Source organism: Miscanthus floridulus, chromosome 17 (assembly GCF_019320115.1).
Source record: "Miscanthus floridulus cultivar M001 chromosome 17, ASM1932011v1, whole genome shotgun sequence".
In the NCBI taxonomy this organism is placed as follows: domain Eukaryota; kingdom Viridiplantae; phylum Streptophyta; class Magnoliopsida; order Poales; family Poaceae; genus Miscanthus; species Miscanthus floridulus.
The window spans coordinates 102,589,751-102,612,910 of record NC_089596.1 but is presented as its reverse complement, the minus strand read 5'-3'; the positions used below and the strand labels follow the sequence as shown (position 1 = coordinate 102,612,910).

General features: G+C 45.8%; 3 protein-coding genes across 3 annotated transcripts; 2 read left to right on the top strand and 1 right to left on the bottom strand.

The window, feature by feature from the left end:
• Positions 1-15,519: 15,519 nt before the first annotated feature.
• On the bottom strand, positions 15,520-16,423 carry LOC136518281 (uncharacterized). Its single transcript, XM_066511917.1, has one exon. The coding sequence runs from the start codon at positions 16,326-16,328 to the stop codon at positions 15,654-15,656; it is 675 nt and encodes a 224-aa protein (XP_066368014.1). The 5' UTR covers positions 16,329-16,423; the 3' UTR covers positions 15,520-15,653.
• Positions 16,424-16,595: 172 nt separating this feature from the next.
• On the top strand, positions 16,596-20,586 carry LOC136517442 (protein ECERIFERUM 16-like). The gene is made up of 4 exons (XM_066511002.1): positions 16,596-16,998; positions 17,447-17,556; positions 17,933-18,037; positions 19,571-20,586. The coding sequence occupies exons 1-4, from the start codon at positions 16,656-16,658 to the stop codon at positions 20,390-20,392; spliced, it is 1,380 nt and encodes a 459-aa protein (XP_066367099.1). The 5' UTR covers positions 16,596-16,655; the 3' UTR covers positions 20,393-20,586.
• Positions 20,587-21,618: 1,032 nt separating this feature from the next.
• LOC136516111 (uncharacterized) lies at positions 21,619-22,555 on the top strand. Its single transcript, XM_066509502.1, has 2 exons — positions 21,619-22,390; positions 22,473-22,555. Exons 1-2 carry the CDS (start codon positions 21,619-21,621, stop codon positions 22,553-22,555), a joined length of 855 nt encoding a protein of 284 aa, XP_066365599.1.
• Positions 22,556-23,160: the final 605 nt, after the last annotated feature.

Genomic DNA, 23,160 nt, shown 5'->3' with positions numbered 1-23,160 from the left:
CTTGCTGAGTACAATTGAGTACTCAGGGTTTTATTTCCTCTGTTGTACATGACAGGTGGAGACTAGAGCTGACTCTTGTATGTGGATTCCTCTTAGTGGGCTTAGAGAGGATTTTCTTTACGCTGCGATCATAGTTTTTATTTATAACTCTCACCAAATGTTTTTATAAATGAAAGTTTTATAATCTATTGTTATAGTTTATATATCGATGCTTCATCATGTTATGAATAGATGTTTAATTCCGCATTAACTCTATTCACTTGTTTATATTCTGTTGTTCAATAAATTTTTTTACAACTCCGATAATATGATTACATTTTGTTGTTATAATAATAAATATTATGCACTGATGTTGTATTAAAAGTGATGTAAGAAATGGTTAAGAATGATGCTTTATTCTCTCATTTGTGTTCCTGGTCGAAAAATATGGATTTTCGAGTTCTCCCTTGGGGTGTGCCCGACGGACCGTGTAATTTGATGTTCTCCCTTGAGTGCTTAGTGTCTAATGAAAGATAAGCACTCCTAGGAGGCATTAGATTATGCAGTTCTACCACAGCAACCCCACCATGGCCTACGCGGGCATGGGCGCGCACCAGCAGGCCGATCCAGTAGGCCCGCTTCATGAGTGCACCTACGCTTATTACAAAAGAGCCCCTACGTTCTTAGCGAATCAATCAGTACAATGAAGCATTATTACCCTAGACTCACACTTTGCACCAAACGCCCCACGAAGTGTTGTCTTCATTATAGGGTGGTCCATGATGACACTACGCCTCTACTCCAGCCAAATAAGAGAGGCACTGGCCAAACTAATAGGCCGACAAGCATCAAGGAACGCAAACGAAACCCTGGGTGATGATTAGTAGTTAAACCGGTAGCCCTAACGCTCTGCTCACACCGATGGACCGACTACCACAACGACATGCCTGTTCTGACGAGCCTAGGGGCTAATGATGCGGTAGCGATTGTGAGGGAGTAGAAGTGGCTTACCAAGAGGATAGCCATGCAACCGGTTGAGGTGGGGAAAGTTAGAGGAACCCTAGCCACCTACAAGCTGGTGAGGCGACGATGCTCTGGAACAAAGACTAGTGCATCACCACGCTCCCAACGGTTATCCTAGCCAACAACGCGAGCATCAGATAGAGGGAGTCAAGATGAGCTTGGGGACACGAGCAATTGAGTCCTCGAGCCTTACTCCCATCACTACTAGCTCGGTGGCACACCCTGCCGATGGTGAGTATCATGCCCAATCGCCGATCACCAGTGCACGAATGACCATGAGGGGAACCAAATGCCTAGCCATCTCCCTAAGCTACTTGCTTGCATGAGAAAATGAACTAGAAAGCCTTGAGATGGGTGAATTGGAAGGGCAGAGAATGGTGTGCTGGCGCATGGATGTGGAGATGGGACACACGAGCCAGCCAGGCTAGTTAAGACAAGCGGCTTCGGCTGAGGGTGGCGGTGCGTACGCGTGCGCCAAGATGACGGGACGTGGGACTTGACACGACACGCGTGAATTGGAGCGACCAAACTGAGCCAAAGCCATTGGCATCAACTAGCGGGCAAGCAGGGAGAGACACATCTCCTTGTCACTATGACCAGGGTCATCAACCATGTCGCGATGATAGATGGACATGCTCAGGGTTATGGCAAGGTAGGTGAAACGAGAGGTGGAGGAAGCGCCATGATGACCATGCAACAGTAGCCACGTGTAGGGTCGAGATAGCGACTAGATGAAGGTGAATAGTCATTTCTAAAACTTAATCGCGTAGGCTAACTGAAACAAGTGCGGAATTAAAACTATCGGTCTAGCCAAGACTATACCCCTCTATCTATATTCTCTAGCACCTTGCAAAGATTCTAATTAAGCAACAAAAGTGATGGGCTAGCTAGAGCTTAGCTAATCAAATCTAGAAGCAAGGTCACACAAACCTATGTCACTAGTACTTTAACAAATGGGGAGCTCCTACACATGCTAGTAAACAAAAGCACAAAGCCAACTAAGCTCACTAGCAATGCTCAATAACAAGGCAACTAATGCCAAATTAGAGAGCGCAAATACTTAGCTACACAAACTAAGCAATGTGACTAACAAGGTTACACAAACCAAATTAGCCACGCAAGGGAGCTACTTCTATGCTACATAAGCAAAAAGGTAACTAGTGAGCTACACAAGCTAACTAATTACAAGAGCAACTACACAAGCACAATGTATATGAAAGTAATAACAAGCTTGTGTAAAGGGATTGCAAACCAACGGGAAGAACAATGTTGACACGATGATTTTCTCCCAAGGTTCATGTGCTTGCCAACACGCTACGTCCCTGTTGTGTCAACCACTCACTTGGTGGTTTGGTGGCTAACTGGCATCACCCGCCAAGCCCGCACGTTGGGCACTGCAAGAACCTACCCTAAAAGTAAGGTAGGTTCCCACGGGGCAAGCACAATGCCCCTCACAAAGTTGTTCTCCAGAGCACCGCACAAGCTTCTTGCGGGCTTCGATGGAGACCACCACCAAGCTGTCTAGGAGGTGGCAACCTCCAAGAGTAACAAGCACTACTAGCTTGCAACTCGATCACCTAGTGCCACTCGATGCAACCTCACGATGCAATCGCGCTAGAATCGCTCTCTCACATAATCGGATGATCACTATCAAGCTTATGTGAGATGGAGGGCTCTCAAGCACTTTCAAGAATGGACGCAAAGTCCCCTGAGGTGCTCAGCTCAAGCCATGGCCAAGACCACCTTCTATTTATAGCTCCATAGGCTAAACTAGCTGTTACCCCTTCATGGGGCAAATTTTGGGATGACCGGACACGCCGGTCATATCAACCAGACGTAGGACCTCAGCGTCCAGTCAATGGATGCTCGCCACGTGTTGCCTACATTCAACCTTAGTCGCTTGATCTCAACAGTCAAGTGATGATCCGACGTAGCTGCTCAAAGTGACCGGACGTAGGACCCCAACGTCCGATCGTTTCCAGTAAGGTTCCAGTCGCGATCAGACACGTCCGGTCAGTCACGATCAGATGCAGCATCAGCGTCCGGTCATTTCTCCTCTTCACTATGCTATCACGTTAGTGGGATTGGACGCATCCACCTAGCGTCCGATCACGAAGTGACCCAACGTCTGGTCGAAGACCGATGCCTATGCCTTCACTACTGCCACTGACCGGATGTAGGACCCCAGCGTCTGGTCACCACATGACCAGTATCTAGTGCACTCTATAAGACCCTATTTTTTCTGTATAGAGCATCGGTGGCACCATCGGATTGTCTGTACCAACATGACCAACAATGATATGATCCACTTTATATCATCACGTGATCATATTGGTTCATCAATATTGACTTCACTTGCTTTTCACCGTTGCCTTTGTCCATCGGCGCCAATTCTTGCTCAACCTTCACCGCCACACGGTTCATCGCTCTAAAGCCTCCAACTTGCCCTTCACGCTTGCAACCAGTCTATCAAGCCAAGTCTTGTCTTGATCTTCTCCACCTTGATCACATGACTCAATGTCATGTCTCATTTGGAATGAGCTCCTTCATCATCACATGTGTGAGCTTTGCAACATCTCTAAGCCATTTTTACCTTCATGGCATATGTTGCTCACACACATGTATCTGTGGACTAATCACCTGTGTATCTTACATAAACATTATTAGTCCACCTAGGTTGTCACTCAATTACCAAAACCACATAAGGACCTTTCACCGTGGCCTCAACTCGACCCTTCGCATGGCACAATGGCCGACCTCCCAAGCATGACGCACATGCGACAGAGCAGGGCAGGCCATGTGTGGTGGTGGTGTGCGCGCAGTAGTGCAGCATGACAACACATGAGAGCACGGCCGGGCGTAGCTAACAGCAGTGCACGGCACAGCAGTGGCAGCGCAGCGCAACGATAGGGCGAGCAAGGTAGCCCACGAGAGTCAAAGCATGCGGTGACCACGCACACTAGGCTAAACGGCTAGAATCATGTGTTGCACGAATGTTAAAGCATGCACAAATTTTAATCTAGCTCGGTTAAGACTAAACCATCTCGACAAGGCTCAAGAAGGTATATACGGACTCAAACAAAGATGAACTAGAGAGAAAGATAGAGACATGCCAACTTGGGACTGCCAACCAGTGCCCAAGGTCAAGAACTAGCTGGCCAACAGCACGTTCTAGCTATTTAACGGCATTTAACTAGTGTTCAAAACAAGCACTAACCAAACAAACCCTTATACCATCACAAAGCACTCATTAAGATGCAAACCACTGAGCAAAAACATGCCACTAGTGTTTAATTAGATTTTTTAGAATTTAATTGCCAAAATGACATTGACGTCACCATTCCGGAGTTAGGAAATTTTTGGGTTAGGTTATAACTGACAGTCATTAGCACTTTTGTCTTAACTTTTAAATGATCTAAACCCTAATAACTTTAACCAATAATTATTTCATGCTGAACCACATATTACAAACTAACCCACAGGAGAAAAATATTAAAGCACTATCTAAGTTGTTTCACAAAATAATTTACCGAAGATAGCATTCTAAACATAAGTCATTAGGTTGCCGACTTAACCGTGAAGAGTGGATTAAATTTCAATTTGATTTCCCTCCCTATCAAATGAGACACTCAAGTTGGTTACAATCCCCTACGAATTTAAAATTTTAAAACCCAAGAACTTGTTTTTGTTAACTTCTTTTAGACCTTGATCTAGGTTCTAAACAAGCTCGTGACACCATAGGTGTTACAACACTCACATGAAATCTTGAGCCGAGATTTTGTTTAAGGGGGAAGATTTGTAACACCCTCGGTGTTACACCCTGAATCATTTACTAAAACATGTCATGAGCATCATGTTTGTGTTAATACATGTGATAGAATATGTAGATAAATTTCTTGTAACATAAAATGATCAATAAAAATGCTAAACGAAAGTTGATCCAATAGTTCATGTATATCAAGTAGGGTTTAAAACAAATTTTAATTGAGTAAAAATACTATAGAACATGTGTATGATACTTAAATAAAATTTGAAGTACAAACTTTATAGATGACAGTGAAATACTTGCTATCGAAAAATGATATTACTAGCTAATATTTCTACTAGCCTAGAAATTCCAACTGGAAATCAAGTTCAGCTCAAAAACTTAAAAAAAAATTTAAGTTTGTCAACAGCTAGACATTGCTATGTTTAGCAAATTATTTTGAGAGATTGGGTTAAGGGGTGGTGTAGTGTTATAGCTTAATTTAGTAGTCTCGTATGCCTTCTCGAGCATGGTAAAGATGGTTTAGGTCTAGAAGCAACCGTTTAGTTTTTATAGGTGTTTTAAAATTCGTGCACGACATGGTTTTGGGCTGGTTGGCTGCGTGGGCGCGGTCACCACGTTCGGGGGTTTGACGTCGCCACGCTGACTGCCCTGCATGCACGCGCACTATCGTGCGAGGCTAGCCACGGCTGTGGCCTAGTCGCCGTTAGCTCCTAGTGCGTTGAGCCGCTGATGCTGCTGGCGTAGCCAGGCGGTGCTGCCGCAGGCCCCGTCGCGCTACCGCACTACCGCCCCGCACCGTGACGTAGCCGTTGTCGGTGTCGTCGCCTCACCATCATGTTCATGCCTCCCTCTATATCTCTGCGCCGCTTCCAGCCCAGTGTGTTGCCGCCTCTGCCGCGCGCACATGGTCGGGCTCGCCATCGCCTTGCCATTAATGGCACTACGGCGTGCAGGCCACGCCGATCGCGAAAGCGTGCGCCTGTCCACTAGCGCCTGCGTGTGGGCCTCCATGATCACGACGACCGCATCCCGCCATGGCATGGATGAGCGAAGTCCACTTGCCATGCCCTGTCTCTCTCTTTCTCTCTTTCTCCCTCTGTTGCCGCCACAAGCCGCGCCATCAAATTATCCTATGAACGATCACCTCCATTCAATTCATCGCATCCATAGCTTCACCATCATGTCCTCTCGCTGCCTGACCCTACCTAACCGTGAACCATGTAAGGCCAAGCTACAATTTTGGAGTTTCCCCGCCACCGTTGAAAGGTCCTAATGGCTAGAGGGGGGGGTGAATAGCCTAATAAAAATTTCTACAACAACACTTAACAAAAGGTTAGACAATTATGAGGCGAAGCAAGTGTTGCGCTAGCCTACTCAAAATGCAAGCCACCTACCACAATTCTAGTTTAGATAGTGTCGATTCACACAAGAGGTATGACACTACTCTATGTTAGTGTGCTCTCAAAGACTAACTAAAGAGTCACACCAACCAAGCAAGTAAGCTCTCACAACTAGTTATATTAAAGAGCTTGTCAACTAGTTTGCGATAATGTAAAGAGAGTGATCAAGATAGTTATACCGCCATGTAGAGGAGTGAACCAATCAATCACAAGGATGAATAACAATGAAGATCAATCACCTCGGAATCAAAGGATGAACACAATGATTTTTACTGAGGTTCACTTGCTTGCCGGCAAGCTACTCCTCGTTGTGGCGATTCACTCACTTAGAGGTTCATGTGCTAATTGGCTTCACTCGCCAAACCCTTAATAGGGTGCCGCACAACCAATACAAGATGAGAATCACACAAGCCATGAGCAATTCACTTAAGTACATTTTGGCGCTCTGCCGGGGAAAGGTCAAAAACCCCTCATAATCACTATGATCGGAGCCAGAGACAATCACCACCTCCGCTCGACGATCCTCGTTGCTCCAAGCCATCTAGGTAGCGGCAACCACCAAGAGTAACAAGCGAAATCCACAGCGAAACACAAACACCAAGTGCCTCTAGATGCAATCACTCAAGCAATGCACTTGGATCACTCCCAATCTCACTATGATGATGAATCAATAATGGAGATGAGTGGGAGGGCTTTGGCTAAGCTCATAAGGTTGCTATGTCAATGCAAAATGGCTAAGAGAGTGAGCTTGAACTGGCCATGGGGCTTAAATAGAAGCCCCCATGAAATAGAGTCGTTGTACCCCTTCACTGGGTACAGATCGAGGTGACCGGACGCTCCGGTCCTACTGACCGGACGTTGCTCCTCAGTGTCTGGTCGCCCAATGGCAGCCACATGTCTCCTACGTTCAACAGTGAATGTTTGATCTCAACGGTCGACAAGTTGACCAGACGTGTTAGTTAGAAAGTGACCGGACGCTAGACCTTAGCGTCCGGTCGTTTCTAGTAAGGTTCCAAACGCGATTTTTCCCGACCGGACACGTCCGGTCATGCCTGACCGGACACAGCCAGTGTTCGGTCACACAATGTCTCCTCTATATGCCCTACGTCAACGTACATCAGCACTGACCAGACGCACCCTGCCAGCGTCCGGTCGCTGAGCGACTCAGCATCCGGTCATGAGACCGAAACGCATGTCCTTCTGCTGCCACTGACCGGACGCTCTGGTCTAACCGAGTCCAGCGTCCAGTCACTCACAGTGACCTCTGTCTTTTCTGTCTAGGGCATCGGTGGCACCGTCAGACTATCCACACTCTACAGGCGGACACTCCGCCGGTGGAGTTTCTTACCCTTGCACCCAAACTTCACCACCCTTGATCAAATGTGCTAACCACCAAGTGTATCACCTTGTGCACATGTGTTAGCGTATTTTCACAAATATTTTCAAGGGTGTTAGCACTCCACTAGATTCTAAATGCATATGCAATGAGTTAGAGCATCTAGTGGTACTTTGATAACCGCATTCCGAAATGAGTTTCACCCCTCTTAATAGTACAGCTATCAAACCTAAATGTGATCGCACTCTCTAAGTATCTTGATCACCAAAACAAAATAGCTCCTACATATTATACCTTTGCCTTGAGCTTTTTGTTTTTCTCTTTCTTCTTTTCAAGTTTAAGCCCTTAATCAACGCCATGCCATCACCATTGTCATGCTATGATCTTCATTAGCTTTTCTACTTGAAGTGTGCTACCTATCTCATGATCACTTGATAAACTAGGTTAGCACTTAGGGTTTCATCAATTCACTAAAACCAAACTAGAGCTTTCAGCCGTGTCGATAAGGCCGCATCCGGCTGTGGATGTGGGCAGCCCTCCTACTGTCCCTCCCGTACCAATCCACCTACACCACTGCATCGCCTTGACTCCCTCTTCACCCTGCGCACCTTAGCCGAACCGCTGATGTGACTGTAACGTCGAGGTGCACCGCCGTACGCCTCGGCCACACATGGCCAGCCCTCCTCCGTCATCCTACACCCAACTATCACCTCGACTTGGTCTAGGGTAGCCTCCTGATGGTCACTCGCTAACAAATTAGGCCTGTAGCTACCCTAGCCCACCGAAATAGTGCTACCGTCGTCTCGAATGCCCGCACATCGTTGTAGCCTTCCCTAGCGAGTTTCGTCACCCCTCACCGCTGCTTAGCGTAGCTACCAAGATCGAAGATGGTGATCGACCCATTAGGTGGGCCCGTGTAGGTCCTAGGTGCTAGCGTAGGCGGTCAGTGCCGCCGCTCGCCGTGCCACCGTGCACTAGGTCGCCGAGGGTGCACAGGGGTGAATTAGGGAAAGTCTAGGGGGGTTAAGTGAGAAGTTATAAGAGAAGAAAAAATAACGTTAGGACTTAGTTATAATTTGGGAGAAGTGCGAGGTCTCTTTTGCAAAAATCATCGACGCGCGCAAGATTCTAGGCGCGGGCCGTCTCCGCGTGGATCGGCCTCGCGCGGGCCGCACCACGGGCCACCGCGCACTCGCGCTCTGTGTCACGTGGGCCATGCGTGTGGGCCACGCGGGAGGTTCCGTTTTTCTTTTTCATAAGGAAATTAGAAATAGTTTTCTAATTTAACTTTTGAGCTGATCTTTGGTAAATCATATAAAATCATGTAGGTGTCCAAAAATTATGAAACAAATTCTGTTAGGTTTCTAAAATTATGCTCTATCTGTTAGTGTATTTAGTTCATATATATACATGTTAATACCAGGAGCTATTAAATCATTTGAGAGTGCTCAATATTATTAAGTTGATTATTGTAGGAATTATTGTGGTAAATTGGTGATAGCTTTAGTCCTAAAAATTTTATAGTAGCTTCCTGGTATTATTATATGCTCACTATAATTTTTGTAGCTTTAGAATAGACTAAACATTAGGGTTGTTAAATGCTCTTTGTTTCAAATATACATTAAATCATTAGTAGAAATAAATATATATCCTTCATTTATAAAGCTAGGTGTTTGTTAGTTGAATCCAACACCTTGCTGGTTGAAGATGATAGTTAGCTTAGTATCTTAGTCATTAGAGCTAGCTTAGTAGATTAGTATGTGTATTCTTAGTTTAGGAGTTGCTATTGCTTAAATGCCAAGTGTTGCATCATCATCGCATGCATGTAGAGAATGAGTTGGCGGAGATCATGACCATCGGCGATCATGAATTCAAGGAGATCATCGAGGAGTACGAGGAGGAGATTCTCGTGCAGGAGAAGGTCCCAGAGCCACCATTGACTGACTCAGCTGATACTACGCCTGCCCAAGGCAAGTCCCGGTGCATAACCCCTTATTTTTTATAATCACTGTTTATATATGTTATGTGCATTTATATTACAGGAATTTTATAAAAACCATCTGCATAAATATATCTATCCTATGAGTCCTACTAGTGCAGGTTCGAGTATCTGCTATACTTAGGTTTTTGGTAGCGTGAGTAACTCGTCGTTACTTACAATAGGTGATTATTATAAATACTCTCATGATAAAAAGAGTGAAAAAATAGAGACAGGGTAGGGATATGGTATAGGTATTGGTGGATGTAACAGGCTATGTTCCGCGGCCAATGGGGCTTAGCTTGGTTACACTATCTTCCCTATTCGTGTTGATTAAGGATCGTCTATCGTTTTGGATGGTAGTAAGGCCACAGACTTATTATCCTAAGCACATACTTGCTTATAGGAGCGGAAAGGCTTGTTACGCCCTTATCGTGGGTTCTTGCTCTTTTGGGACTGACTGATTAGAGACGGAGAAAGGTAGAGGTCTAAGCAACATACTGAGATCGAGTCTCAAGTGTGGGGGCTTGGAGTCTAAGTTTGGACAGGGACCTGAACCCTTTGACAGAAGTGGAATGGGTTGGTCTTGTTTGTGCCTGGGGCACAAACGGAGCGTGTGTTTCGGGGTACCCAGTTAGAATACATTGATTTGCAAATCGTCGTTTCTACGAGACGGTACGACTTGGCTATGGTCTAGCACCGTAGTAAGAACTAGAAGATGAAAGATAGAAAAATGATTCTGGTTGCTTAACTTTTGCTTAAAAGTAGAACATGTGCTTACTTAGAATGGTTAGCTAATGAAATAGTCATGATTGCTAATAAAACTTGACTGTAAGGATGAACTATTAGTAATACTTTCACAAACAAAAGAAAATAGCAAACCCATATTGCCTATCATACTCCCTGAGTCAGAAAACTATTCTCACTAGTCGGGTAAGTCTTGCGAGTACATTGTGTACTCAGAGATTATTTTACCCATGTTGTAGGTGCAGCTTGAGGACTAACTCTTATGTGAAGAATTCTTCTGGTGGATACAGACGGATTCTTGTATCATTTCTGCTAGATTTTTATTTTCATTCTGTTGTTTAATTATCGCACTCTGAACTCATGTATTGTAATAAATAATTTCCAAGAACTCTTATTGTATGAAATAGACTAAGTATTGTAAGCTCGTACTTATTATTGGATTCTGGATGTAAAACGTGGATTATTTCAAGTTCTCTCTTGGGGTGGACTCGACGGTACTGTCCGATATAGCTAACTTTCGAGGTGCTTAGCGTCTAGTGGAAGACTATCGCCTCTAGAAATGTGTTATTTTAGACGGTTCTGCCACAAAACATTTATGATTGAGTTATAGATTTATTTCATTTAAAAACTATTTAATAAACATAAACCTAGATAAATCTATAACTCAATCATCTGTGATCCAATGAGCATGAAATTTTTACTAATGCTCAAGCATGTAATGATTAGACCACCATAAAAAATTCACCATAATTGGACTAGAGAAACAATAATTTTGAATTAATTACAAAAAAATATAGATCTAAAGTTACAGATAAAACTTTGTGTTAAAGCATAGTATAGCATATGTTCACTGTGTAGATCTAATCATATGAAGTCCAACGCAATTGGACTTTCCATTTTATGTTTTTCAAAGATTTAGCCGAAATAAAAAAAAAAAGAAAAACCACCCACGAAACAACCATGGAGGTTAAGTGACCGGTTTTGAGAGATGAGAGAGGAACTATTTCTGATTTTAGAGTTGAGGGAGAAAAAGCTAACTTTCACGATAGTTGAGAGAGACAAATTAGACTTTTTCCTATTTAATATTATATCTTATGATTATAAACTCATAATTACTATAACTTTATGATTATTAGATATTATGTTATTTAAACCTAACAGTATAAGACCGTATTACAGTAGTTAGATATTGTTAGGTAAATATTATAAAGTTTGAATCTTGATATACGTGATTGCCTTATAAACTAGACTAGAGAAGATATCTGCTAAGTGTCCATTAGCCTTCGGTTAAATATATATATCATCTATTCCGGATTTCTCGCTAGCTAAAGATGAAGAGCAAAGATGGCTCTCTAGGGAGTGTTCGGCTGGCATTAATTGTGAACTGTAGCAGCTGGTTTTTACTGTATCAGCTAGAAAATAGTGGGAGAAAAACATTGTTCCAGCTGGAAAAAAAGAGGAGCCAGCCAGCCAGAAACGGCCAGCCGAACACGCTCCTAGATTGCGCACAAGATTAGAAAAACTGTTGGAGAGTATAAAGATATAGAAAACGATTTTTACTCAATTGACTCTTCAAATGATGATTAGAGAGTAGATTTTAGGGCCTGTTTGGCGGGCTTCTCCCCAGCTCAGGCTCCTCCGGAGAAGCCCTGCCAAACGTTTTTCTAAAGGAACCATTTTTCCAGTAAAAAACAGAGGATCCAAAGCTGTTTTGAAACAGTCACAAACTATGACTTGTCCAAAACGGTTCTTGTTCCTCCGGAGAAGCCTCTCAGAAGGAGCCATACCAAACACCTTATTAGAAAGACTCTCGTAGATGCTCTAAATAGAGCTAGCCCGTTTGTAACCCTCCGTGTGTGATGCGGTGTGCTGCACATAACATGCTAAGTGTCTGGCACATCTAGATCGGACGTATCCAGCAGCACACGCAAGCAACATTCCATTCATTTTTTTTTCAGAATCCTTCAATGTTGGCAACGGAGTGCACTGCCATCACTTTTTACCTACGTAACCCAAAGTCCATATCTCCGGTGACATCTCCCGCCATAAATGCAAGGAGGACGCAGACCAAAATCCCGCCGTTCATCTTCCCTCTCTTATCCATTCTTCGTTCACCAAAAGCTAATCCTGCACAGCGCCGCACGCCCATCCTGCGCCATGCCCCTATCCCTGCTGTCCCACATGCTTGATGATTGGGCCGCACACCTCCTCCACCTCCCTGAGCTTCTTCTCATAGTCTTCCGTTGTTCGTCCCGTGGCGCCGTCCTACTCCTCCAACTACTCCAGCGCATTTGCAAGGGCGGTCTCCATCTACTTCCTGTCCTCCTCGCCGATCTACCCTGCCATGTCGCCGTCGTCCCACACCGTGGCGCGGACACGGTACAGAGGCCTGCGGCAGAGGTGTGCGATGGATCGTTGTTCTCGACATCTCCCCTGACACAAGCTTACTGGCTACCACGGTTTCCCAACATGTAGGCCATGGCCGCCAGCGATGCCGTGTTTTAAGTGTTTTCTGGTGTTTCAAACGTACGTTTTAAGTGTTTCATCTGGGTATTTCAAATGTTGCAATGACTATATACGCATGTTGTAAGCGTATGTTTCATGTTGCAATCGTATGTTTTAATTGTTTCAGTTGTTTCAGATATAAGTTACATGTGTTTCATCTGTATGTTGCAGAAGTATATCTTGATGTTGCATAACATGCATGTTTCAAGCGTATGTTTTCAAGTGTTTCAGGTGTTATATACGTATGTTGCAAGTGTTTCATCTGAATGTTGCAAAAGTAGATCTAGATGTTGCATATATTGCTATGGCTATACACGCATGTTTTAAGCGTATGTTTTAAGTGTTTCATTTGTTTTTAAACTTATGTTTCAAGTGTTTTTATCTAGATGTTTCAAAAGTAGATCTGGGGGAGCACATGTTGCAATGGAGCTGGTGGCTGGAGGACAGTGGCCTGCCGCAGCCGCCTGTTGTTGCTGTTGGGGCGCCGCCGTGGGTCACCGTGCGGATGCCTAAGGCCGGCAGATGGCTCTGCAGTGCGCATACGCAGGCGGGGCAGGTGACTAGGACCGGCCCCATTCGCATGCGGGTGCGTGAAACGGAGCAGGCTTCCCGTGGGCGTGCGTGACGAAGGAGGCACAGGAACTGCGTCCGGATGGATCGGGCTCGGGTGGTCCCCGCGTACGCCTGAGCGTGGGCGAGCGAACCGCACGGGCGCACGTGACAGAGGTGGTGCGGGAGCTACGTCCAGACGCGTCGTCTGTCTGGACGTCGGAGCGCTAGCCCTTCCAAACAAAATTTGATTGATTGATTCTGGAAGGTGCAAGCGGTTCAATATGAACCCGGCTGTTCATCGAACGAATCTCTTATCTTTTGTATCTCGCACTTTCGTTTGTATTTGATAATTATTGTCCAATCATGGTCTAACTAGGCTCAAAAGATTCGTCTCGTAATTTACAATCAAACTGTGTAATTAGTTTTTTTATCTACATTTAATACTCCATGCATATGTCCAAAGATTTGATGTGATAGAGAGAGAGTGAAAAAACTTGGAATCTAAACAAGGCCCAGATGAAACAAAAGATTAGTTCTCTTTCCTTGTCACATGGATCATAGCGAAACTAGAGCTGACCTGCTAAAAGGAGCGCATAACTAGATGCATTTTTTCCCCTGATAGAGAGATAAAATGGAGTTCTTCATTGACAAAAGAAAGGAGTTTCTGTATAGCCTCTGTTTCGAGACACGCTTTATAGGGTTGACCCTGGTAACAAAAAAAGAATCCATAAGAACTTGGATCCAACACCATGAAGATCCTTGAAGAAGTGTTGCCATGCACCACAAGATCATTAGCTCCCCTTTCAAAGAAAAAAAAAAGGTCGTGTCGTGGAGCAAGGACACAACACTAAACGAGTGGGCATCAGATGATAATAACAAATAGATTTTGCCAGATATTACTCAGATAATAGAAAACATGTTGCGATCGAAAACACACCAGGGCACAAACAGGACATGCTAAATCGTTAATGATCAATCACGACGGCAAGATACAACACCGAAGAAAAAGATACCCGTACGCACAACATCAGGACAGCATGGCGTCATGATCGCGAACACTTCAATTGCTGATTTGCTGAACTGGAACAGGACTAGACCAGCATGAGCGAGAATTGATAAGTACTCGGGCACAGAACACTAATAAAAACACCCACCCTTGGAGATTACTGGACATGTATCATCTTTAGACATAAGACGCGATGTTAAAATACCATGCTTTCCTAAGAACCTGAGAGCAAAGTATGATAGGCATGCTCAGCATAATTCCTCAGAAGCAAAAGTGTCCAACATTATGCGCCCGAGCAATTCAACTCCCTAGGCGAAGAGATACGTTAAGACTGCAGGCTGTGAATTATAAATATGAACAAGTCCAATGTGTGTTTGATTCAAAGGTTCAACTACCTACCAGAAATATGGGTGGAAATATAGTCAGTTGTATTACAAATTCAGTTGAATTCAATCAGTCCAGGTCTCATCCAAGGACTACCTTCCAAATTGTTTTAAGTTATCAGAGATTTAGGGTATGAGTAACTAAAACTCGTTGTGCTATAAGCATTTGTGCATCCAGAACTCATGGTCTTTTATTGCTAGGTTTAATCATTGCCTGCAAGATTCAACCATTCTTTCATAGACCATATGTACAAAAATAATTTACCTGAAACAATGAAAGACATAATGCTACCAGCATGTTCAGTTTGGATTGCGTACTTGAGGCAGGTTGAAGCTGGACTCACATTTATGCTAGCCAGGAAGCGAAGCATTTACAGATCTCCACTAGCCCATCAAACAACCAGAAAAGCATAAAACTACACAAGGATAGTGGTTACTCACAGAAAATGCTCAATTTTGCCACAAGGTTGATCATTAAGATGACTAGGGACCTTAAGTGTACACGTTGGTTCTTACTCGTCAATCACAGTGTAATGCATAGAAGCTGATCACAAATATGAGAAGCTGAGAATGCTAGCAAATAAACATCCTTAAACCTTCTATGTATATCAATGTTTATTTGCTATACATAGAAGGTTTAAGGATGTTTATAACCACTTAACTCTTATATGCACAAAACAAACAATAAAGCATGAACTTCCGCACCACACCTAAAGCAAGGACTTCTTCATAACTTAGTATACTTGCAAGCCGATCGACTTTTTTTGTTGAGGAAAAAAGCCGATCGACTTGATCTAATAATCTCATTATTAGAGTTGTCTACTAACCCACACAATGCATCGATTCATCAAGAAACAACTATGGAATTTCTATTACATATCCTCACTAGTCACCATGACTAGAAGCTCATAACTTGTGAGCTGAATAAACACAACTTTGGCGAGCAAATTGTCAGCAATTGTTCACCACCTGACCTCACTGACGCGGGCTCCTTCGAAGTATGTATACATCGGATTCCTCGTAGGCGTACTCAGGGTCGAGGTGCTCCCGTGCCACCTTCTCGATCACCGGGAAGGCAGCCGGAACAGAGTCCCAGAACGCCTGGTGCGCCTCGGGCGACCGGATCTGGTAGCCGAGCAGCACCACGCCGCGCTCGGCGTCGGCGAGCGCATCCATGGCCGCGATGAGGTGCGGCACGGACTCCTGGACGTAGATCACGTCTGCGGCGACGACTAGGTCGAAGCGGCGCGGGGTGGCTAGCTTGGCGAGATGCGCAGGGCAGTTCCAGTGGACCTGGGCGAGGCGCGGCGCGCGGGGGAGGTGGGCGCGGTTGCGCCGCAGGTTGCGGCGGAGCGCCGGGAGCACGGCGGCGATGTCGGTGAGGACGAGGTCGGTGAGGCCGAGGCGGGAGAGGCCGAGCCCTGCCGGGCCGCAGCCGGCGCCGAGCTCCACGGCCCGCGTTCCGGGGAAGCGGAGCACGTCGGCGAAGGGGTGGGCCGGGTCGCGGAGGCAGCGCTCGACGAACTTGACGAGGACCAGGGACGAGGGCCACACAGAGGTGCCCACCTCGAAGGAGTCGTTGTCCTGCTCGAACGTCAGCACCGCGCCGCCCACCGGAAGCTCCACCACCGGAGACGCAGTGAACCGCATCTCCTCTCCGCCGCCGCCGCCGGCTCGTCAAAGCCACTGAAGAGAAGCGAAGGGTTTTGGACGGCTGCGATTCCGTGCGCGGCCGATCCTCTCCCCCCGGTGGAGGCGACAGTGGAGAGAATCTTAGGCGCGAGACCCTCGTCAAATTTAAATATTAAATATAACCCCCTTAAACTTCATGGAGCAAGGTATCTTAGGAACACAAATGTAATAAGTAAAACATTACAGGGCAGAAGTGGAAAAAACAGAAGCAACAGTCCACCGCCGAGACCTCCCCCTCCGTCTCTTCTCTCCCCACACGGTCGCCCCTCTTCCGGTCCTCCCCTGATGGATCCCAAGGCGGCGGCGAAGTCGAAGCGCTCACACACGGTGCACGGCCGCCGCGTCCACCAGACCCCCGCCGCGGCGGCAGCGCACAGGCAGAAGCGGGCCGCCGCAGCCGCAGCCACCTCGTCCGGCCCCCGCAGCCGCAACCTCCCCTCGAATTGGGACCGCTACGACGCCGAGGGCGAGGCGGAGGACCCTGCGGCCGCCGAGGAATGGACAGGCGAGGTGGCTCCGCGCAGCAAGGGCGCCGACTTTGGATTCTTGCTAGAGCAGGCCCGAGCGCAGCCCCCCGGGGGCCGGGACCTCAGCGCGCCGTGTCTCCCCTCCCAGGACTTGCCATTTGGTGAGTGAGTGCCGCTGTCTTTCGTTTCGGCTGCTACTTTCCTCCTGCTCTGCCACTATCAGTACATTGAGTAAGCTCATTGAGTTGTACATTGAGTAAGCTCATTGACATTTTCGCTTAAGCAGAAGTTGCGGTGCTATCATCGATACTGGTACCTAGGGAAATTCTAGCCATACTGATTCTGAACAAAGTTTAGTACTCCAAACACCCTAGGGTGTTCTATTTAGTTATTTGGTGCTGTCCTCATATGAACATTTGAGTTCAGCTCAAATCTCCTTGACTGAATTGATATATTGTTGATAATTCCTAGCGAGCTGAGTTAGCTCATTGAAACTCTATGCTCGACGTGTGTGGAATCTTCATGCTAGACGTGTGTGGATGTGTTAATTGAGGATTGCCCTTTATTTCTGTTGCCGCTTTTAAGACCATTGATTTTGCGGTTTTCTAGATTTTATGCAGGCTTCTACCTCTATGCTCGAAGCTAAAGGTGAAGGAATCTTGTCCTGGTGTGCTGATGATAACTTTATATTGGAGGACGACCTAGCACCAGATTTTGAGGTACAATATATCAACTTTGGAAATTGTTTTGTGTTGTGCAACAGAGACCTACTATAAGGTTCAGTATTATCTTGAATGTTATCATATATAATGTACTAGTAGCTGATAGACTGTTGGAAAAATGAATTGATCATGGCGGTGACCACACTTTGTGCTTCTTGCTGTACATTTTGTGGGATTTGTTTGGGTTAACTTGATAATGGTAGCCTATTTGAATATCAGTGGGGGTAGGATATGTGAAGCAATTAAGACTTCTATTTGATTGGTGTGTGCTTTATTACTCTGCATGTAGAAATTCTTCACTTTTATATCTTCTTGTGGTTGTTGGGTTACAACGCATATTCACGTGACAACAGTTCTTCTCCCCAACTTTCAGGTGCCTTTTCTGTCCATGGATTTGAATGCATTGGCCAATCACCTTTCAAAGATTAAGCTTTCTCGGAGACTTTTTATAGAAGAAGATCTATTTCCTGAGGATATGGTATGTTCTTCATTATATCTGTTCTGTTTCATTTGTCAGGTTTCTAAACATTGAAATTAACACTATTATTGTCTTTAATTATTTCTAGTAAAACCATAACCACACGTTCACATTTCCTTATTTTGAAAATGTTATGAGTGTCTGAATGAGGGATCTCGCCGCTTCTATTGCTAATTTGCATCGGCTTTCTGTCTCAATCATCCTTAAACCCATCACTACCTTCTTCACTATTCAGTAGTGACAGGGTGCTTTGATGCTCTGCCTCTTATGCAGCTACAGTTGCATTTCTTGCCATTTTAGCCACAGCCTAATTCTTTCAGCAATACTAGCCAACAGGGCAGTTCCCTGCACACTCAGAAGCAAAGCTTATTCTAACTTCCGAAAACTTCTGATCTGCATATTTTTGCTGTTGTGTCATAACAGTATTGCAGTATCTGGCTCATTTCGTTTTTTTAATTAAGCCTCTGTGTTATCTTGTTTTGTGCATGGTAAGTACCATGGTTTTAAAGGCAGCACCTAGGCATCCAGGTGCTAAAAAATCCAGCAGCTGCTGTTGTTGCCATTTCCTCTAACTTCAGCGCCCTTGGCCTGCGCAGAATTTGTTCTGTTCAGCTGAGGTGCAGCACGGTCGATCTGAGAGGGCGCAGTTCAATGTGGTGCAGAGAAGTGGTAGGAAGGAGGACTGGAGTTTTTTTTTCTCGAACAGCGCAGGAGAGCTGTGTTGTCATTTCATTAAGTTAGGATAAAAAAAAGGATTACAATGGGCTGGGGGAAAGAAACCCAGCCCAGGTACAAACGCACTCGTAAAAAAAAAACCAAAAAGCCACAAAATGACCAAACACCAAAGACCCCAGCGCATAAGTTGCCAGAGTCAGCGACTAAGAGAGAAAAAACTCCAAGCTTAGATACTACTGCCATACACTAGAGGCTGCACTCATCCTTAATGGTATGTAGCAACCCATGGACATTTGGCAGAGAACCTTCAAACACACAAGAATTCTGATGCTTCTTAACCTCAGTGGTGCAACTCCACAAGGAGAGAGGTAGAAGGGGAAGTGAGCGGTGGCGCGGACTGAATCGGGATGAGAGTAGTTTGGGGAAACCTATATGCAAGTCAGGGGTGGTTATCAGGCTGGCTAGTGGGCTGGGCCAGCCCCTTACGTCTCCTCCTCCCTTCTCCATTTTCTTCTTTTTTTCTTTTTCTTCATCCTCTATGCTGCTGCCTTGCTGTTTCTCATAGTGTTACGGTGTCACCTAGGCGATTAGAAGTTGCCTTAAGAACCATTGTATATACAATTTCTAGGCAGGTAAAACTCATGCTTCTGCTGGCTATTGGTTTCTAATTAGCTGCTTCGCTCTCCCTTGGTTGCCCTTTTATTAAGTTTCTCGTTGCAGTTTACAGGCTTAATTTTATGTTTACTGGCAGTAACATGATATTAATTTTATGTGGTTAACATGCTTAGCATACTCAAAGCTTCTTTCATATCCATTCAGCTTGACTTCGTATCCCTTGATCTGTCTTATTATTTCTAGGCTGATGCATCGGAAGACAATGAAATAGCTATTGAACTTGACACCTCTGTGGAAATTGATGCTAAAGGCAGTTCAGTTGGACATAACTTGAACTCTGAACCCAGGAAAGGTACAAGTCATCATGAGTATGCCAGCAACATCTGTTCTGATGATCAAATGAAAACAGAATGCCGGTCGCAATGTTATGCACAAGAAACTACAGCTTCTCCAAAGATTAGTACTCATTCAGTGAGTTCTGATAGTGAAGAAGATAAGACCTACAAACAAATCATGGATACTGATCCTGGTATGAGCCATAGCAAAGGGTTGAAGTTTGAGGTGGGTGCTGCAGAAGAAGAACTTGACATGCTCCTCAATTCATTTAGCGGAACTCACCTTTCCAGCGCCAATTTGGACGAACCATTTGAACACGCTTCAACTTTGCACGAGATCAGTTTGTCAAATGAGAAGGTTGAACCTAGCTTGTCTTCCAAACCACCTTTGCTTGCACCTCTCAACGATGCTCTAGATGACTTGCTTTCAGAGACTTCCCTTGATGTACAGAGTGAAGGTTTTGGTACGCTAAGTACGACTTCTCAGCCAACTGCTAATTCTGGTCAGAACATTGGCTTCAGATATGCTAAGAAAATTGATGTGACGCCATCTATTGATGATTCGGTGGATGATTTGCTTGAAGACACTTCATCATGCTTAAATGAGCCAAAGCAAATTACAACTGCACAAGCATCGAACAGCACCCCACTTGATAGTGTACCCCTTCATTCTGATCCCTTAAATGCATCTGCATCGGATGATTTTGATTCATGGTTTGATTCTCTATAGGACAGAAAAAAGTTGGTGAGGTGAGGAAGTGATGGCTGGCTTCAGGGAATCTTGGGCCTTTATGTACTCCATTACTGAATTAAACTTTGTAACATTACGAGAACAATCTCTTTTTTTAAGAGATGACAAGAGCTCTGTCGTTCTAGTTCTTCCCCAATTCCTTCTCGATCTACCCCTCAGCTCAAATCAAATAGTTCCCCAACTACCGCCGCTGCTTGTGCTCGGCTGCTGCTCCTCAAAACCACCCCTGCCGTCTCCGCTCTCTTTGCTGCCCTGCCGCCTTCTCCCCCAGCATTAGCGACATCATGGAAGCGGAGCTTGACGCCGTTGCTGCCCCAGATGCTGATGAAGGTTCGGGCCTCAACTCCCCTTTTTCGGCTGCTGCGACGATGAAGAATATGCGGTCCAAGCACAAATGTGAGGATACCCTCCTCAGCATATGCCGGAGCTACGGCATATCGACCGAGCTCTACAAGCCGCTGTGCGCCGAGGACGGGTGGGGGCCGTGCAAGACGCCGCCGGAAGCCTCGAATGCGCTGTGCGTGTTCGAGGCAATGTTGGAAGCCGGCGTGAGGTTTCCTCTACACGAGCTGTACAACAAGGTCTTGACGTAATTCAATCTGGCGCCAAGTCAGCTCGTCCCTAACGCGTGGCGACAACTGGCTGGTTTCGTGCTGGTGTGCGAGGATGTCGGCATCACGCCAATGGCGGCGGTGTTCCGATACTACTTCAAGCTCTTCCCGGTCGGGAACGGGTGGTACAACTTCAAAGTTAACTGGAGCTGTCTGTTCAAGGCTGACGGCGGGATTCATGTCAACACGAAATGGAAGGAGAGGTGGTTCTTTCTCGACTCCCTCATGGCTGACAATCCTTGGCGATGTCCTCAAGAGTGGGGGACACCCAGGAAGGGAGCCAACGAGACTCTGCAGCTCACGCAAACCGCGTGGAACGCCATCGACAAGCTGAATGCCGTGAAAGAGGAGAAGGGCATAAGTCTGATGAAGCTCATCATCGACAAGTCTCAGTACAACCACAACTTCCCCGTTCTCCCTCCGTTGCATGAACAAGTCAAATCTGAAACTGAAGCTAGCGATGACGATGATGTGACTCCGAGCACCCACCCGCCTAAGAGGCCACGTTTGCCTACCACTGCCATCACCATCACCGCTCCAAGTCAGCGGATCATAGGTACGACGTCATCGGCACCGCCGGGTTTCACTCCTGTGATGTCACCTAGGAGCACCGTTGCTGGCAACGACGAGCTTTCCAGGCCTCAGATACAGGATGCATTCAGGGAGCTACGCCTAGCCAAGGAAAATCTTGCGTCGGAGCAAGCTGCGCGTGCCAAGGCGCTGGAGGACTTGGAAGCTGAACAGAGCAAGACGCGCCAACTCACAGGTCAGCTACAGGTGGTGCAAGCTGAGCGCGACAAGGTGCTTATGCAGCTCAAGGAGATGGGAGCCGAGTTGACGGTGCGCTGTGCGGCACAGGCCGAGCACACGGCCAGGGTCCGCCAACTCGAAGCCGAGCACGCGACCAAGGTTAGCCACTTGATGCAGCTGCTTCGGACTGAGGAAGGCATGCATATGGCCAAGGTCCAGCGACTGGAATCGGATCTTGAGGCGGCGCAAGCTGAGGTCGCCAAGGCGCTTGGGCAACTCAAGGAGACGAGAGCTGAGTTGGCAAAGGCACAGGCTGAGGATACAGACAGGGTCTGCCAACTTAGAAATGCCTTTGAGGCGGCGCAAGCTGAGGGCGCCAAGGCACATTGGCAACTCAAGGAGACGAGAGCTGAGTTGACAAAGACACATGCTAAGCTCGTGGAGGAGCGCAAGGAAGTAGAAGCCAACCTCCAGCAGCTGGCAGAGGAGCTCGAGGCAGAGAAAGCAAAGCACGCTGCCGAGGTGAACGCTGTTAGAGCACAGTGCTACTCCCAGATCAAGGCTGCCGCGATCAAGTACATCAATGAGCTGATGCCCGAGCCACTTCCTGTTATGGGTAAGCTGATTAACTATCTCTTGTTCTTCATTGTGAATGCGAAAATTCAATTCTTCTTTTTATCTCGTTTTCGGATCTTTAGGAATTAGGAGTGACAATATACAACCTTCAAGTGATGGTCTTCATTTTAAGGTTTTGCTAAGTAAATGTGAAGCATTGATCTGAATATTTATTAATACACATTACCTCGTAAATGTCAACCATTGATCTCAATATTTATTAATACATATTACCTCGTAAATGTCAACCATTGATCTGAATATTTATGTATTTCTTATATTAGAAAGTATACAAAATAGTAGGCAACATTTCTTGTAATTGGATCCATTAGCTTCAATACTAATTAGAATTAGATGTAAGGTCTCAAACTTGATTGGGTGAATGTGTGTCAGATTGAACATGTCCTTCAACATCTTTTAATCAGACCTTTTTTCAGTGCCTGCTGTTTTTCCATATGATCCCATGCTTGATGAAGCCTCATTGTGGCATTGTCCTTCAGGGGTGGCTGGGAGCAAGGTGGCTGACATCAACTTCCTAGAGGAATCAGCAGGGGTGGCTGGGAGCAAGGTTCCTGACTGCATGCTCCTAGAGGAACCAGCAGCAATCAAGCGTGGGTGGTGAGAAGACTCACGCCTGTGAGACTCATCCTGTCCACAGCCTCCTTGTGAGTACTTTTCCTGATTCAATTACTTCTTTCAACCCGGAGCTCTCAAACTGTCATACTACAGTAACTCAAGAACATTGCCAGTCTGTTACGCAGTCCCCTAATT